The sequence below is a fragment of the Acipenser ruthenus genome, chromosome 16 (genome assembly GCF_902713425.1).
Source record: "Acipenser ruthenus chromosome 16, fAciRut3.2 maternal haplotype, whole genome shotgun sequence".
In the NCBI taxonomy this organism is placed as follows: domain Eukaryota; kingdom Metazoa; phylum Chordata; class Actinopteri; order Acipenseriformes; family Acipenseridae; genus Acipenser; species Acipenser ruthenus.
In genome coordinates this window covers 13,110,021-13,127,166 of record NC_081204.1, presented here as the reverse complement: position 1 = coordinate 13,127,166, position 17,146 = coordinate 13,110,021, and the positions used below count along the sequence as shown (strand labels likewise).

The following is a 17,146-nucleotide window of genomic DNA, read 5'->3' as shown; positions in this document are numbered from 1 at the left end:
TCAGTTTCGGGATTTCTTTGGACAGGATGGGACAGGAATAATAAAAAAAAAAAGTTACAGGATGGGACAGGACAGGATTGGAAATGATGACTCTTTCATGGGGTGGATGGGACAGGAAGATTTTTGACAGTTTAATTCCCGAGTCTCTCTAATTCCTGGTGATATATTATCAAAATATTCTGTGTAAGCCTTTCTTATTTGGGAACATGCTTTTTCATATTATTTAATTTAAGGATAAGAGTTATTTTTGCACATTTGCACACTTGGTAAAAATAATCCATTTCAGTTCCTAGCATTTTTGTGCCTCTTGGCTTTCCATCTCCTCTGGAAAAAAAAGAACAATGTGACCTCACGTGAGGTGTCACGTGACACGATATGGCTGTGTAACCTAAGTTTCAGACAGGGAGGACTGCAGAGTCAGTGAGAGTCGATAGCAGTCAAAACAGAATAACTATTCGCTAAAACGTGCACTCTGTGAGTATTCATGTGTCTAATATTATGCTATTAATGTAGAGTTAATAATGTTTGCAATGTCCCCAAGGTTCGATCATTGGAGGATACAATTCTACAGGGTGTTGGCTGGATTTGGCATTTATACAGCATTTTTAAATGAACTAAAATCGGGACATACAGGCACTGTAACAATAAAAATAATTCGGTATTAACTCGTCGTCATTCTCTTTATCAGTAAACGTGTTGTTTTTCTTTTGAAACGGTTATGCTTTTGCGGAGTATGCTACTGTAGCCATATGTTAAAGCTCTTTGCGACACTGTCATAACGTATTTATTTTTTTAGTTAAATGATTACAATTTTCTTACATTCCAATATTGGTACGTTCGGTAAATTACAGCAGAAAACGTTTAAATTATCTGTAATGTGGCGTTCTTGCGAAATTGTGCTGCCTGAATTATATAGCACTACATTATCTACTGAAACGGTCTGAAAAACGTAACAAATGGTTTATATTTAAAAACCAAGTCGCATAAAATGTGTAGTCCACAGCAGATTCACAAGACGACTGAAGAACGGTAAAAACAAAACATAGGATAAATATACAAGTGCGTAGATGGTGTGTGGTGATGTTGGTTTAATAGCTTAGCCACTGTGACAATACAGGAAAGGTTAAGTTAATAGGAAGGGCTCTTGTATTAAGCAGTATAATTAAGATAGCCCTGTGAAATAATGATAATACATATCAGTGTTAAGATGTAATGACAGTATTTTGTTTTTCATTTAAAACTACAGTTATGAGTGCATGTTGGTTGTATTAATTATTAATTTGACAGGGGGCTGATTCGTTTCAGACATCATATGGTGGCCATAATCTTAAATATTCAATGTCAATTTTCAGTGAAGTCATCTGAAGCAAATCGGGCCTGTATAATATGCATTAATTAAGGGGTGTCCATTGCATTAGTGTTTGTAGCTGACAAAACACTTTCATAAATATGACTGAAGGACTCAAATGTGCAGATTCAAAAGAAAATATGACATTGCAACCATATTTTCATTTTAAAACAACACACTACACAATGTAATTGAACGTTTTCAGTTTGCTTCCAGGAAATATGTTACACCTACACGTCTAGGTCATTTCACCTCAGCCGTTTCTTCCTGGTCAAGCATCTTACTGGCTGCAAAGCTTTGTCAGTCATAATTGTTATGATTTTATTTTTTTTAATTTTTTTAAAATCTACTTAAATATGTCTAGACATCCATAGGTATAGAAATCCAAATATGAAGCAAGCTATACAATAAAGTAAAATAAAATGTTTATTAATTCTTTTTTGTATTAATGGTATGTAGACTGTGGAAAGTATGGAAGTCATGAAGGTCCTGGATTGCTGCTGCTATGGTGCAGTATGATATTGCCAGACAGCATGGCACTGCTGCACTGCCACTAGGAGTTCCATCTTCTCCAGCATTCTGTTCGTTGAATCTAGTGGTCTAGTAATCCAGTGGGCATCATGGCCACCAGCTACCCCCCTCCATTTGAGGAGCAGGAGGGGGTGAGGGAGGGTTTCCTGTGCCCACTCTGCCTGAAAGACCTGCAGTCTTTTTACCAACTCCAGTCTCACTATGAAGGTGAACATTCGGGTGAAGACAGAGATGTCAAGGGGCAACTGAAAAGTAAGTATGATAATATAATAGGCACGTTTAAATCGTTAATTACTATCGATTTGTTAATGCGCTGTTATGTTATCCCTGGGGGTGGGGGAGAATTTTAAGACCCTCATATGTATATACTAACAGTAGGGTACACAATTATGAACCTACCTGTCAAATAAAAAGCCAAAGACTGCAACCATTGTCATTAAAAATGGATAGTGTTATTTCCCCGCATTTTATTCTAGATAAAACTTGTTTTGTCTCGGCAGCTACTCTAATGCTGCCAATGCAGTGGAAGATTGCTCCTTGAGCCTCTATAAATGTTTTTCTGTTTGCGCTGCTTTCATTGTTCGCTGTGATTTCTATTGTTTCATTGCGCGTGGAGTTTCTCCCTGAGAAACATGACTGTAAAGGGACATCATACATTCCCAGGTTCTGGATTATGAATTATGGTTGTGTAATCTGCTCTACTTGCTCTGAGTAGTTGTAAGGTTCTTACAGTGGCAGGGGGACATATTTGTATTTTCTGTCTTCTCTTTTACTTCCTTACATTCCACTCAAATACAAGTATCCTGTTCCACTTATGTTATTTAACCCTGCCAACTTTGCTGCTTGTGTGTTTTGTTGCCATATAAACTGACACCTAGTCTTGTATTTCTTGATCCCTTTAGAAGCCTATATACAAAACCAGTAGCTGCAACATGTGGAGATCAATTACTTTGTACTGTGTACTACAGCACTGCTGTTCTCAAAATGCACTGTAAAATACATTTCATTTGCAATCTGATTCCTGCTGTGATTCCAAGTGCATGTTGCTACTTTCTAGAGAACTTCTGCCAACATTTAAGACCTGAAGCAAATTTGTAATTTCATTTTCCAAGCACATGTAAATCACAAGTTAACGTTTTAGTGAAAATCGGTTTATTTTGCTTTTGGCTTTTGTACAATAGTAATAAATGGGTGACAAACGTTTAACATATATAGCAGAGTACCAGTGGCTCTGAGTGACACTTGGGAAACGTTTAGTTCAACCCAGACTCTGTAATGGATAAACTGTTTTGTTCTGTCATGTTGCAGTCACACACGTTGGATTGAAACATGTTTCTAGTAGAATAGAACAGACAGTTCCTAACACAAAGAATCAGAGTGATTAAAACAAGAATTGTCTTCTATGTGATACATTTAATACAGTGAAAGATAAATAGTTAAAGCTTGACTGATAAAAAATGATTTAAAAAATAATCTGAATTTGTGGCACTTTTTTTGTTATTAAATTCAAATCTGTTTGTAGTGGGGTTTGAAAGATATAACACTTTGCAAAAAACTATGTTCCTGTAAGATCACGTTAAGTTTGTGATACAAACCCACAAAACTAGGGAAATTGGGGTGGAGTTTTTACACTAGCAATCAAATGTGAAGATTGCTATATTTTTGCCTGTATTCAGCCCAGCAGGCACCCAGCTGTAATACATCTACTACTAGTACTATAGCGAAATTCAAAGTGAAATTAATCAAAACTGATTGATGCATATTTAACCCCCTACCCTCTTGCATGATTTTGGAATTGCAGGATTTAAAAACAGTTCAGCTATATGTTATCATCAGTTTTTACTTTGCATTCATTACTAATAAATTACTAATTTGTAATAAAAATATAATTAAAAACAGTTTTACTGGGACAGATTCTTCCTGTCTGTGCTAGCCAGTATGTACTAGTTGACAGCTGCATTGTTAAAAACATTTAGCCACTCTGATTGATTGTTGTAATCGTTTTCCCGCTTTCTCAAGATTTGGTGCAGAAAGCTAAAAAAGCCAAGGATAAACTCCTGAAGCGGGACGGTGAAGACAGAGCTGAATCCGGGAGTCAAGAACGCTACGAGTCTTTGTACAATGGAGGAGTGAATCCCTATATGTGGGAGCCACAAGAACTAGGTAAGACTACCTACAGGGTCAGACCGTGTGAAATCAAACCCCCTGTCTGTTAGTACAGGCATTGTGATCGTTATGGGGAAAATGTCTTCCCTGTATACGACTAAACTGAATCTTATATATCTAGGTGCAACAAGAAGCCACCTGGGGGATTTCAAGAAACACAGAGCTGCCAGGATTGATCACTACGTTATTGAAGTTAATAAATTAATAATCCGGTTAGAGAAGGTAAGTGGGAAAAGAACCCGAGGAGGTGGCGAGGCACTGGCTTAATGTACCTTTAGATTGACCCCAGACTGTAGGATTTTGCTAATAAATAAAATGACAAATACAAAAGATCAAGTGTTTGAATTTGAGTGCAAAGTGCTGAAGACAGTTTTATTGATTTACTTTTCATTTCTTTAAGGAAGGTGGAGTGGCATCCAAGTGTCTGTTGGTCTGAGTAAAGCAGCATTCGTGCTAATGAGTATTTAAACCTGAAGTGGCTCTACTGAGTTTCGTTTTGAATTAAAACTACATCTTTAAAAGAGCTACAGTATACTGCCAACTTTCTGCATATGCTTTTGAGCACAACTTTATCACTGTTTCTTATTCCTTTCTCAGACTTCACTGGATCACTCCGTGTATCTTTTGTCCACAGGGTGGACTAAAATGTAATACTTCTGTGGATTTAAAATAACTGAATGGAATAAACGTGTTCATTGTTACAGCTCTGGGTATTTTATTTTACGTAAAGGTTTACTGACATACGCTTAACCAGTTTATGCAGTTTCATTTTTTAAAGACCACAAGGAAAGGCAGGCAATGGCAGTTCCTGAATTTTATCTTTCATTTCAGTGAGCGGTCTCTTTTGATATCCTAAAATAATATTCCTTGAACCCTGGATGAATTTGTATGTACCCGATAATCCCTGATTCCTTATTGCACTGTATTTTATGTATGTATTGCTGACTTCATTTTTTGTGTGTGTGTGTGCGGCATGTTAAATTCATATATGCTCCACATCCTTTTCTGTGTCCCAGTGATACAACTACATGCAAATGTTGTCATTCCATTCTGTCTGAGAAAGAAAAAAAGGAAATTATATATAATGCAGAACTGAAACTTAGTATGCCCCTTACGGTTCAAAAAAACTAAACTATCTAAGTTGAAAAGTGGTAACGTTCAGCCGCTTATTCTTGTAAACTGTACCCGTTTAAACACACATTTTGTTTTAGCTAGACAAGCACCAACTTGGATGTGACTCTTCTGTATATGGTAGTAGTGTTTAGTAATTTGGCCATTACTTCTTTTTTTGTTCTGAAAAAAAACCTGACTGGGTAGCTGATCAACCCCTTAGTAATAAAACATGCCCACCCACCCAAGTAAATTACATAAAGGATACATTTACATATCCATGGTTCAATGACATAAGTTTTTCAAGGCAATATCTTGTTCAGGTATGAATCAATAATTTGTCATTCTGTCTTCTCTCCCCATATGTATTTATCGATCTAGCTCTAAATAGGTATCCCTTTTATTAGCTTAAAAGCAATTTGATAAAAAGGAAAAAAACATCTTGTCTTTCATTTATCAGCTGACATCATTTGAAAGAACAAACACAGATGCTGCTAAAATAAGAGGTGGGTAAGAGTTTGTTTTATTTGAGAATGTTGTTACATATTGGCACAATGATAACGTAAAACTAAGAGGTTTGTTTTTTTTCTTCAAGCAATTGAAAAGTCGGTTGTATCATGGGTAAACGATCAAGACGTGCCATTCTGTCCAGACTGTGGAAATAAATTTAACATTCGAAACAGACGCCACCACTGTCGCCTCTGTGGATCAATCATGTGCAAGAAGTGTATGGAGTATATTACCCTCCCATCAGCATGTAAGTAGCCACCTCATTTTACCAGCTTATCCTCTGTTCAGCAGTATGCACGCAATTCTGTACACTAAGATAGCTGGATCTATTTTAATATCTAGTTACTGACTGCTCTTAAAGTTACCATCAAAATATCCTGGTATTTTACTGTGTATCGAATTTTGATGAAACTTGCTAAAAACCTCCTGGGGGATATGGAGGGCATACATTTCTACCGAGTCTATCTGGAAAACAACTGGCCAGTTACGATAATCCTGAACTTCTTAGCACACGTTATTTAGAATATCAGAATGTGGGGTATATGACGGCAGCCTCTTTTTAACACTTTCCAGTTGTCACCCCAAACCAGGAATCAATCCCAAAACCTCTCTGATCATGAGGTGATCCTGTGACATTTGCCCTTGATTGGTATGTTTTTTTTCTGTTTTGTATCTTATTGTTTTATTTATTTCAAATTCTTCTATCCCCCTAGTTGGTTCAGATTAACATAAGATTCCTTGTTGCAAAAAATGTTTTGCTGCTCAAATCAATTACATTGAGCCACTAGTTTCTGGATCACAAGCTCCCTCTGCTTGAGAGCTGCAAGCCACATTGCCCCGCTGCTGCTACTGCTACACAGATCACAGTATTCATTTTAATATGGAAGCAGAACTAATGTTAAAGGGGATTACCTGTTTTGAGATCAATCAGCTATTCAGAACCGGGCGAGATTTGAAGAGCCAAATGGCCTCTTGTAGTTTGTAAATGCTCCTCTATTTTCCGTACATGGTGTTTTGTTACACTAACTACTAAGACAATTACCTTCTTTAATAGCAAAAAAATATGTTTGAATTATTTTTCTTTTGATGCCTGTAAAAGCTTGAACATGTGTTTAAACTAGGGCTGCCAGTTAAGCCTCCAACTAGCACACAAAATCGTATCGTTCGAATAAATATCGATGATTGTACCGCCCACATACATTTTCAATCCTTTCCTCCCCCCCCCCCCCGACGTGATTATTTTAATATCACTGCAGTTCAGTAAAAGCTTGTGCACAACAATTGAATTCGAGGGGTAATTACACCTTGGTAGCGTCAGGAAAAAAACTAAAACATTCGCAACAATTCTAAAGCAAGTTTAACATACTACAGGGGTGTTACTAAAATATTTATTCCAAACAGATTACAGTACTTTGGAATGTAATCTATATAAACTAGACACGAGTTTATGAAAAACGTTTTTTTTTTTAATGTTTTATTCAGTGGCAGCTGCAGTATCACGCATTGCATCTTGTTAATACTGTACTTTTTTTTTTTTAATGTTATTGGATATTGTTAAATACTCATTATATTCCAAAGAAGCGCAAACTATATACAGTCAGTTTTCTTCAATGTGCACAATTTATTTACAGGCTGTTTGCCAGGAATACAAGCCTGTCGTCCTGCTTTGGATTCAAGGCAGAAATACTTTAAATAGCAAGGCAGGGCGTTCAGTGCATTTTTGTTGATAAACTTAAACAATGTTATTAACTATGCGTGTTACAAAAATGTAATTATTGAATCGATTAGCCAGTATTTATATCAATGTATATAATGAGGAATGGAATCGATTGAAAAATCGATTTTCAATTTAATCACAGCAGCCCTATTTTAAACATGCTTACACTTTTTGGGACGCTGAGCAATCTTGGAAATATGTATTCCGGTCCCTAAGGGAGTGTGTTACATCTTGCCAGCAATCACTGTAAAAGCTCAGAGTACAAGATTTTCCTCCAGTCAAGATCAGCAGTATGTCATGTCATAACCATGTCTGGTAGGATTAAGATCTTGGATACGGTTAAGAGCTTCAAAGAGATCCCCGCAATACCTCAGAGAGAACACAAGTTATTTAGCAAAGTTGCATTTTTTGGGGGCTAAAACCTTCTGAACACATATCTTCCACAACTAATAGTCATGGGGAAATAACAAGAATATTTGGACCAACAATCCATCATTTGAACAATTTTGAATCAGCAAGCAGGTATAACATTTCTTTTAATATAATGCATGTAAATTGATAGACACAGGGAGGAGGGGTAATAAAATAAGGGGTATAGGATACACTTTGTAGGGGTTAGTTCACAAGTGCTAACATGTGAAATAAATGTTTCATGACCTACAATCTCCAATCTGACTCCATTCTGGAGAACAGACTTTGCTTAGATTTATTCCCTTTGAATTTATTCCCTATGAATAATATGACTATATATATTATATATATATGTCTTGTGGAATCGGGGCTGTTGTGGCTGCTCATGGTGGCCTAACATGTTCTGCTAGATTGTTGTTGTTGTTATTAATTTACTTGTGGAAACTGGGACCCTTGTTTTTTTAATGTGTACACCCGTTTTTGTTTTGTACTCTCAGATAAACTGACTAGTGCCACTAAAGAGGCTGTGTCCTTTCTGGGCAGCCCCAGCCTGTCTCCCAGCAGCAGTGTGCAGGGCTCCCGGCGTGGCAGCATCAGCAGTATGAGCAGCATCAGCTCCGTCCTGGACGAGAAGGATGATGAGCGCATCCGCTGCTGCCGCCACTGCATGGGCACGCTGCACAAACGAGAGCAGCAGATGGACGAGAAGGATTACGCTCCAGAGATCGTCAAGTTCTACGAGGTAGGCTCAGCCTGGTCCTGGTTACCTTCCTGACATTCTCAAGTTCTATGAGGTAGGCTCAACATGGTCCTGGTTAATCATGGAACACCACTGGTCACAGGACCCAGTTCTCAAGGAGGTTATGAATGCTTTCGCCGAATTTTAATACCGTAAATAAATGTCTGAACACTACTTTCTAATCCAGTCACGTGGTAGCACCCTTTCTTTTAGCTTTGTATTACAGAAGCTTGTTTGTTTTAATAGTAGATTTGTTGCAAAATGAGACCTCCACCCAAACTTCCCCTCATGGAGCATTGCAGACACACACCATACCATCATAAGTTGCAGGAAACGGTTTTGTTTTACTGCAGATATGTCAACCTTTAGGGTCTACATCTAATAGACTTGGTTACTGTATCTACCGTGCTTGGCCAATTCAGTAACACAATCAATGAAATATGTAATTCCACAAGGACAGAACAGTGCTTTTCAGTAAGCATATCAATGACCTGTTTCACTGCCAGCTTGTTTTAATCTCTCGCCATGCGGTTAACTTGTGTCACATCTGTATTTTATACCCATTGTTTTCTTTGTTTTTTATTTAGATGGATGGTGTTTTATTAGTATAAAGGGGGTCCTGTATAGTAAAGTATTTGATAACCCTGAATACCTCTTACTTTACCTCTCACCTTACTTCTCACCTTACTTCTGATTGAGTGTTTTGAAGTAATTGGTGTGAAAATGGCTTTAGTCCGCTGGAGGAGTTGTGTGTCGGGACATTAAACCAAGATCTGACTGCATTGAAAGTGTTTCATACACTGGGGTTTATACCTTGCATATTCCTGAATCTATCCCATGTGAATATATAGATAGATAGATGGATGGAAGGATAGATATGGATAGATAGATGGATATATATGGATAGATAGATAGAGATATATGGATAGATAGATATATCTATCTATCCATATCTATCTATATCTATATATACATCTATATATATATCAATATATATCTATATCCTTTCACAATATTTAATGTTGTTTTTTTTTTATTGATATGCCTATTTATCTTTTTTTCTAGAAACTCAGGATGTGTATGGAAAAGGTGGATCAGAAGGCTCCTGATTACATAAAAATGGCTGAATCATTAAAGTAAGCATAAACGTATACTATATGTATTAATAAATCCTTGGAAAAACAAGGACGTTGGTATAATGATGAGAGTTAGGAAAATGTGCACGTTGATGTGTGAGGGCTGAAGTGTGTAAGCATCTCTGTTTACAGTAAGCTAACATTGAGCAGCTGACAAAAGTGAATAATTAATCTCTGGTTGTTTTTGGTATTGCGATGAAAGCATATAGAGATTGAATGCAATTCCAGTCCATTTCTTGAATGAAGGCATTGCAGGTAGTGTCCAGTAACAAATGACAGTTTGAGTGCCACATTGTTTAACCTCTGACAACATCAGTGATAGTTCTTTTTCACGTATCCATTGCACTTCATATTTACCAGCGATTCGATTACAAACGACAGATTTCCCTTGCTTTATACCCCTCTTGCTGCTTTGTTTTTGTTAATAAAAACTAGTTTTCTTGTTAACATTTTTTTTAATCAATTCTCAGCCTATTCCTGTTCTGTTTGTCTGGCAATTTGAGTCGTACCATCCCCGTGAGTCATAAGAGCAAATGTTATGAACGAGAGGAGGCCCATTGATGCACAGCCAAAGTATTTAATGCATTCTTTCAGCATGTTAAAGATCCCGATGATTCAGTAGCAGAAACATGGCTTGACAAACCATTTCATACACCCACCACTCTGTGTAAAGAAGTGCTCTGAATGTAGCACCACTCATCTTCTTAATGTGTCCTATGGTTATAGTTTGTGCGCTAAGTTTAAAATGGGGTTGATCCCTTTAGAATTAAATCAATAAATAAATAGATAAAACTAAATATCCCTGAGTTATTTGTCTGTCTGGCATGGTTAAAAAAAAAAAAAAAAAAACTTTTGTTTTAGAAAATAAAACTTCAAATGCTCTCATGAAGAAAGCAAACCATATTTAAGTCTTTTGTACTAATTACAGTGCAGGGATACCTAGATATTTTGTGAACAAGAGATATGATTAGGGTAGAAGAAAACACACCAGTCCATCACTACAGAGATAGCTTGTTCTTTAACATAGTTTACAGCATTTGAATAGTGGACAATTATCCATTCAGTGGTAGCAGGATATTGAGTAAGCAAGCATCAGCTCAAACATGCCCAGGTTTTGTACCCTGTAACTCCTGTTGTAAATGCACTGTCCTGCAGGTGACCTCTCCAGATCAATGGAAAATGAAGTCATCTATGTGAAGAGTGTTTAATCAGTGCTGCCTGTCCTTGTTCAGTTTTACATGTGATATGCCTGACTGGCAGGTGCTTCCAAGACTAGACACATTTCTCATAAGGAAGCAACTGTTTAGGGTGCAAGAGGGTCCATTTTATATTTATTGGACACCATGTTTTGGATAATTCAGCAATAATTACAAGTGTTCAGCACACAATGTATATAAAACTGAATCTTATTGTGCATGTTAAAATGTCATTAAACTTTACTAAGAATGTGCTGCAAGAAAAAAAGAAAACTTCAGTGTAACTCTACTCTGGGGCAGTCTTGCCCTGTAGGGCTGCTGGACTTAACTGAGCACTTTGGGATTAGCTTTGATTCTTGTTATTCCTTTTAGTGCTGGAGAGTCTACCTATAATTTATCTCATGCTAACGGTCTCAGACTGGAAGTCCAGAAGTACTATGAACTAATTGATGCACTAAGGTAGGCAACATACTGTCTAATGTTATACTGTTAATTGTTTACTACTTTATGAAGCATTCTCTCCCCAGATTCAAGTATGTTGTTGCCGCTTTTACCACTCTAAACCCTGGTGAGAGAACATGTTCGTCTCGGTCTGCACTTTATAGAAAACAACTAAATCAATGTTTCCAACATTAGATCACATCATTCTGACTCTCATGATGTCAGGCAGAACTATTATTCCAATTTAAACCTATTTATATTTGGATCATGGACTAGTTCAAGATCAATATGACCTGGCAAACTTTGTTCAAATGGTACATTTACTGTTTCTCACTAAACAGACCTGAAGAGAAGTGAAGCTGAAAGGATAGAAATGTTTGTAGGTCTACCCATAAACACTGTAGTAGCTTGGCAATATTAAGTAACAAGTCAAGTCCACAGTCTTTTTGATTTGTCCGTGATCTGAAATATAAATGGGTTTAAACCAAGTATTTTGTCTGTGATCCAAGATATAGAAGCCAAAATAATGGAAACCATAAACATTGAGGGAAATATTAAATATTTGTGTGAGTGAATAATTTGTAAAATCTTTTATGACACGACCGTACATGTCAGTGGGTGAGAGAAGTACATATGAACAACCAGTATTCATGCAGACTACCATAGATATATCTTTTGCTATGTGCGGTCATTCGTTTTCCCATAGCATGGTTCCCATGGTTTTTGGCAGTACAGTCCTTCAATCCACAGGTGTGTAACCCCCAAATGTAGTACGCCAGCACAGAGCTCAAGAATATGTGACCCCTGAAATTCAGAATCTCAACTGCTGTACAAAGCCTCTTTCTAGCATTGTTTTCATTTGAACAAACATAATAATACAAAATATTGTAATGTTTTAGCTGTACAGATCTCTGGGAAAGAAAATGTACTCAAGTTTCTAGTCAAGTTTTTTTATTTATTTTTTAAAATTTATTTCCTCCACATAGTAAGAAGATCCTTATGTTGGGTATGAATGAAGAACCTAAACCACATCCCAAAACCCAGCAGTTACAGCGGATGATCAGATATACAGCAACGCTGTTTGTACAGGTTAGAATTACGAAAATCATTCCATGTCCAATCAACACACTTTAAATGGATACAACAGAGATCTGTAATGCAAAATATCATATTCCTAGCATTAACCTCATGATATGGGTCATCTCCAATCACAATATTGTATTTGTTTAACCTGTAAAAGTGTGTTTTTAGCACTGGCCATGCAACACAAGGTTCTCTGTGGATGAAACAGTCAAGTTATTACCACGTGGATCAAGATGGACCATCAAGAATTCATGAGGATGTAGCTATTCCACCTCACATTCAGCAGCGCCTTCTAGATCTGACAAGTTCAAGTGCTACAAAACTATAAGCAATGCAGAAGCAAAATGTACCGTAAATAATACCAGAAAACAACTTTATTTGTATTTATCAACTACAGTTTGAGTTTGATCTTCTGTTTTGCAGTACATTTGAAGTAAAATCTATACTTGCAGTTCACATTGTGTTTTTGTGATGTAGGAGAAACTCCTTGGATTGATGTCTCTACCAACAAAAGAAAAATATGAAGAGATTAAAGAAAAAAGGAAGCAAGACCAGGAGAGAAAGCTACAACTGGAGAAACAGGTAAAGAAAGACACCTCTCCCATAAATGAACTAGTGAAGTTAAAGTCCTTGGCAAAGTCAGTTTGCTGTTCAGATTTTTTTTAAAAAACAAATGCCCACACCCAGAATGACGACTTGTAGTTTGTTGGCATTATATCTGATTATTTTGCTGGGGAGCGTCCTAAGATTGCAGAAGAGAATTACATATCATTGTAATTTGTGATTACACTGCTCCTGCAAGTATATAGCTAAAGCCACCTTGTATATAAACAAGCAAAGGTGAGACCGAGATGGAGATAAAGTGTAATTACTCAAGTGTAGGTGTCCATGTACAGTATATTGTCCTCATTTATCTTAGATGCCCACCCGACCACCTCCTTAAACTACGAATTATCACAAAACAATCTGGTCATTTGCATTTTCTTTTCTTACTCCCCGCTTCTGTCACAATAAAACAAGCTGTTAAATAATTGCTTGTAAATCCCAATTATTATTTTTTTAGGCTCTTCAAGAGGCACAGAGCAGGAGAACAGAGATAAAACCAAGAGACCAGTTGCATGTAGCTGCTAGTACTAATGGTGAAGCTGCACAAATGCAAAAGTCCTCCATGACTAAAGCAGGTGGCTGGCTGCCTTCCTCCGGTGCACCACGCAACTGGGAGAATTCAGACCCTCTCCTCCAGCAGATAGACAACATTCAGTCATTCATCCAACAGGCGAGAGAAGCCAACAGGGTGGATGAAGTGAACATGTTGGAAGAGAACCTCCGACAGCTGCAGGATGAGTACGACCAACAGCAAACTCTTCTAGCGATGGAGCTTTCCAAAAGGGCAGCTGAAGAGGAAGCCGTGCAGCAAGAGCAGCTGCAGATCCTTCACGAAAAAGAGTGGGAGCGAGAACAGCAGAAGAAAACATCATCACAGCACTCCAGAACACATTCTTTACATTTCCTGGAGGTAAAGTCCATCCAGGAAGGCGTTTACGGAAAGCCAACTTTGGGTGTGGGAAGTTCAGACTCCACCCAAAACAAGATTAGCCCCTTATCAAAAACACAGTCCTTGAGAGTTATCCAGCCCTGGCCTAATCAAGAGAAACTGTCTCCCTTACCCCAATGCGAACGTGAACCACAGCTCGGAGCCAGTGCAGAACAAAAGAAACCTACTTCTTCCTTAAATCCATTTGAAGATGCTTCTCCGCCACTAGAGGATGATCCCTCAAATCCCTTCCATGAAGAAATGTCAAAATCAAAAAGAGATATTCCAAATGGCAAAAAGGACAATAACCCGTTTGAAGAAGAGGATGAAGACTCCAAAAATGAGGTTACCAGTGTTGGTGCATCAAACCCATTTGAAGATTATGGAAAACCTTTCAGTGAGCCCAGTCAAAGTGCTGCTAAACCATTCACTGAGGCGGCATCAACTAACCCTTTTGACATGGATGAGGATGCTGTTGATGAAAATATCATTGAAGAGGAACTGCTTCTTCAGCAGATAGACAATATCAGAGCTTACATCTTTGATGCCAAACTCAGTGGACGCATAGATGAGGTGGAACTGCTTTCTGAGAACCTACGAGAACTGCAGCGCACTTTGCAAGAACAGAAGCAGAAAAGACGTTGACTTGTTGGAAGGCTAATGGCGTAGAACTCGGTTTTCCTTGATACATGGTTAATATGTGGCTTTACTTACCTGTTGAAATAGTGGGAGCTCTTCAATTCATATTTGTCTGTAAAAGCACAAAACCAACAGAAAAAACACTCTTTGTAGAACTTTGGTTTAATGTCCAAATAGATAATATGATCTCATAGGACAAAGGACTAGTTTTTGTTCAAATAATCCTGCCCAAATTATAAACAAGCAATAGCCCACTAGAAATGAGATGAACCACCTTAATGGAGAATTCATTAAATGGTTTTTTTTTTTGGTTTTTTTTGGAGGGGGTTGCTTCTCAAATAGCCTTTACAGTATTGTTTAAAGTGTAAATACCTTCAAATTACATTTTGTTCCTCAAATACTGTGTTTTTCGTTTTCTGTGTTAAGGTGCTTTGACCGAGTTCAAGAGCTGCCCTTTAATTCTAGTTGAGATGTATGTAAATCAGGCTAAATTAGCTAAAGTATCTTCATAATAGTTGGTGAAACCTGATGGCAGACTTCGATAAAGACTGATCTAGCATATGTTGCATATATTTGTCAGACAACTAGAACTGAGGAACAGCTCTTGAACTCCGGTGAAAGCACTTTTTATACAGACTTTCAAATGAACAGTGTTTGAGTAATAGTAATGAGAATCTCTCGGAACGATTACAAACACCATAAAATTTTTTTTAAAAAAAGATTTAAATATATATTTTGAAGCAACACATTTTTATCAGATACAACTATGTTTCAAGATATTTGAACGCAATTGAAGCAGATGATTTTTTTGCTTTCTGATTTCCTGGGAAACCCAGTGCAGTACAGCGCAGTGCAGGTGAGAGATGAATTCAGAACCGCAGTTGTTGCATCATCGTTTAACATAATTTATATTATTGTTATCACTCGTTATATACTTGTATAGTAGTTGGTTGCTAGAGGTTTTTGAAAATGCCTTATTATGTTTAAACAAATAGATTATTACAACAGATTCAATTCCAGCATTTCAATCACTGCATTTTTACCAGGATGACATTAAGATCTTGTCTCTTTTTATGATGTACTGGTAATCATTTAGCAGAAATGAATCTGGTCTACCCAATGAACTCCACAAAAAAGGACACCTCATTTTAATTTGTGTATAATGTTGCATGATGTAAACAAATAGAACACAGATTTTTTTCTTTTCTTTTTTTAACAAGAAAACATTTACCCATAATGTACAGCTATGGCCAGACATTTAGCATCACCTACAATTGTAGGATTTCGACCGAATAAAAAAAAACAAAAAAAACATTTAGTTCATTTATTTAACATCATGTAATCAAAGAAAATATAAAATATTGCGGAATCCATAATAGTAGTACAGTATTTCATGTTAGATTTCCAAATGTCACATTTTTCATTTTTGTCAGTTTTTCGTTAAGTATATGAAATTACAAAGCAGTATGTAGTTCAGTATGTTAACATAACTTTATTTAGCAGGTTTCATTTGACTTTATGAGGCAAAATGTGTGCATTATATAGGGTGATGCAAAACTTTTGGCCACAGCTGTGTAACGTGACATTTTCACACAGCTGGTTTTTTGCCGACCCTGGTAAGCACGAATCAGGGTCTGTAAAACAGTTGATGGACATTTAACACTAAATAGAACTATTCTGTTCATTTTTATTTTTTCTGCAAAGGTATTAATATTTGTAACAGGTCTCTGCTCTTGTATAATATAATGTAATGTTGTAATTATGTTTAACATTTAAGAACCTGAACCAGATGATGGGAACTAAATAACCATTATTCTATCTATTCATTGTCTGTGATTTGACCACTAAATACATTTTTTTTTTTTTTAACGCAAATAGAACATTATACACTCTTTGTAAATAAAGTTATTTGTCAAGTGTTATTGTCGTGAATTGTAGCTTTTAATAATGTTGCCTGTGCTCTACTTATCTTCTTGATGGAAACTGCTGGTGTACAGTAATAAAAGTGGGTATTGCTAGTCTGGGTGTGTTAAAGAATTTGTTTTGTAAACTTGGGGTGTGATACAGGGTTCCTAGGGCTCCTCCGCTCTGCTCCGCCCCTGTCAATCTATCTATCAGACTCCCAGTTTAAAACCTCGGTTGTGCCCTCCCCCATCTCACTTTTTGTTTGATTTTGCTTTTCGTTATGCCAGGCTTCCACTTTAATATAATTTAAACAATACATCCAACTAATCCATTGGTTTGTGAGTATTTTTGTGTTATTTAACTTGCCTAAAACGCCAAGACGAATGAATTAACACGATGGATACCAGGGTCACCCTTCTCATATGGATCTCCAACACTGCTATCATTCCTCCAGCTCTGCAGTTCAGCAAAAAAAACTTCCCATAGTTATGCAGAGCTCATGTAAAAATTACTAGTGCCCTTGGATGCATCACGGATTTGGCAGATGTGTCATATCGTAATCCAGTAATTGCGTTAGGTGTAGGACAAGTTAAAAACTAAATTTCATTGGTCATTGGAAACTTGTCAACAAAAAACATACCAGTAAACTCTTACTGTATTTATCCTAACAATGGTTTTAT

At 37.0% G+C, this 17,146-nt stretch overlaps 1 protein-coding gene across 1 annotated transcript; it reads left to right on the top strand.

Moving 5' to 3' along the window:
• The first annotated feature begins 323 nt into the window (after window positions 1-323).
• Window positions 324-16,582, top strand: LOC117411752 (rabenosyn-5). Its single transcript, XM_034019486.3, has 12 exons — window positions 324-474; window positions 1,808-2,131; window positions 3,899-4,042; window positions 4,167-4,267; window positions 5,616-5,661; window positions 5,751-5,912; window positions 8,291-8,535; window positions 9,598-9,668; window positions 11,237-11,323; window positions 12,292-12,394; window positions 12,866-12,970; window positions 13,452-16,582. The coding sequence occupies exons 2-12, from the start codon at window positions 1,969-1,971 to the stop codon at window positions 14,565-14,567; spliced, it is 2,343 nt and encodes a 780-aa protein (XP_033875377.3). The 5' UTR covers window positions 324-474; window positions 1,808-1,968; the 3' UTR covers window positions 14,568-16,582.
• Window positions 16,583-17,146: the final 564 nt, after the last annotated feature.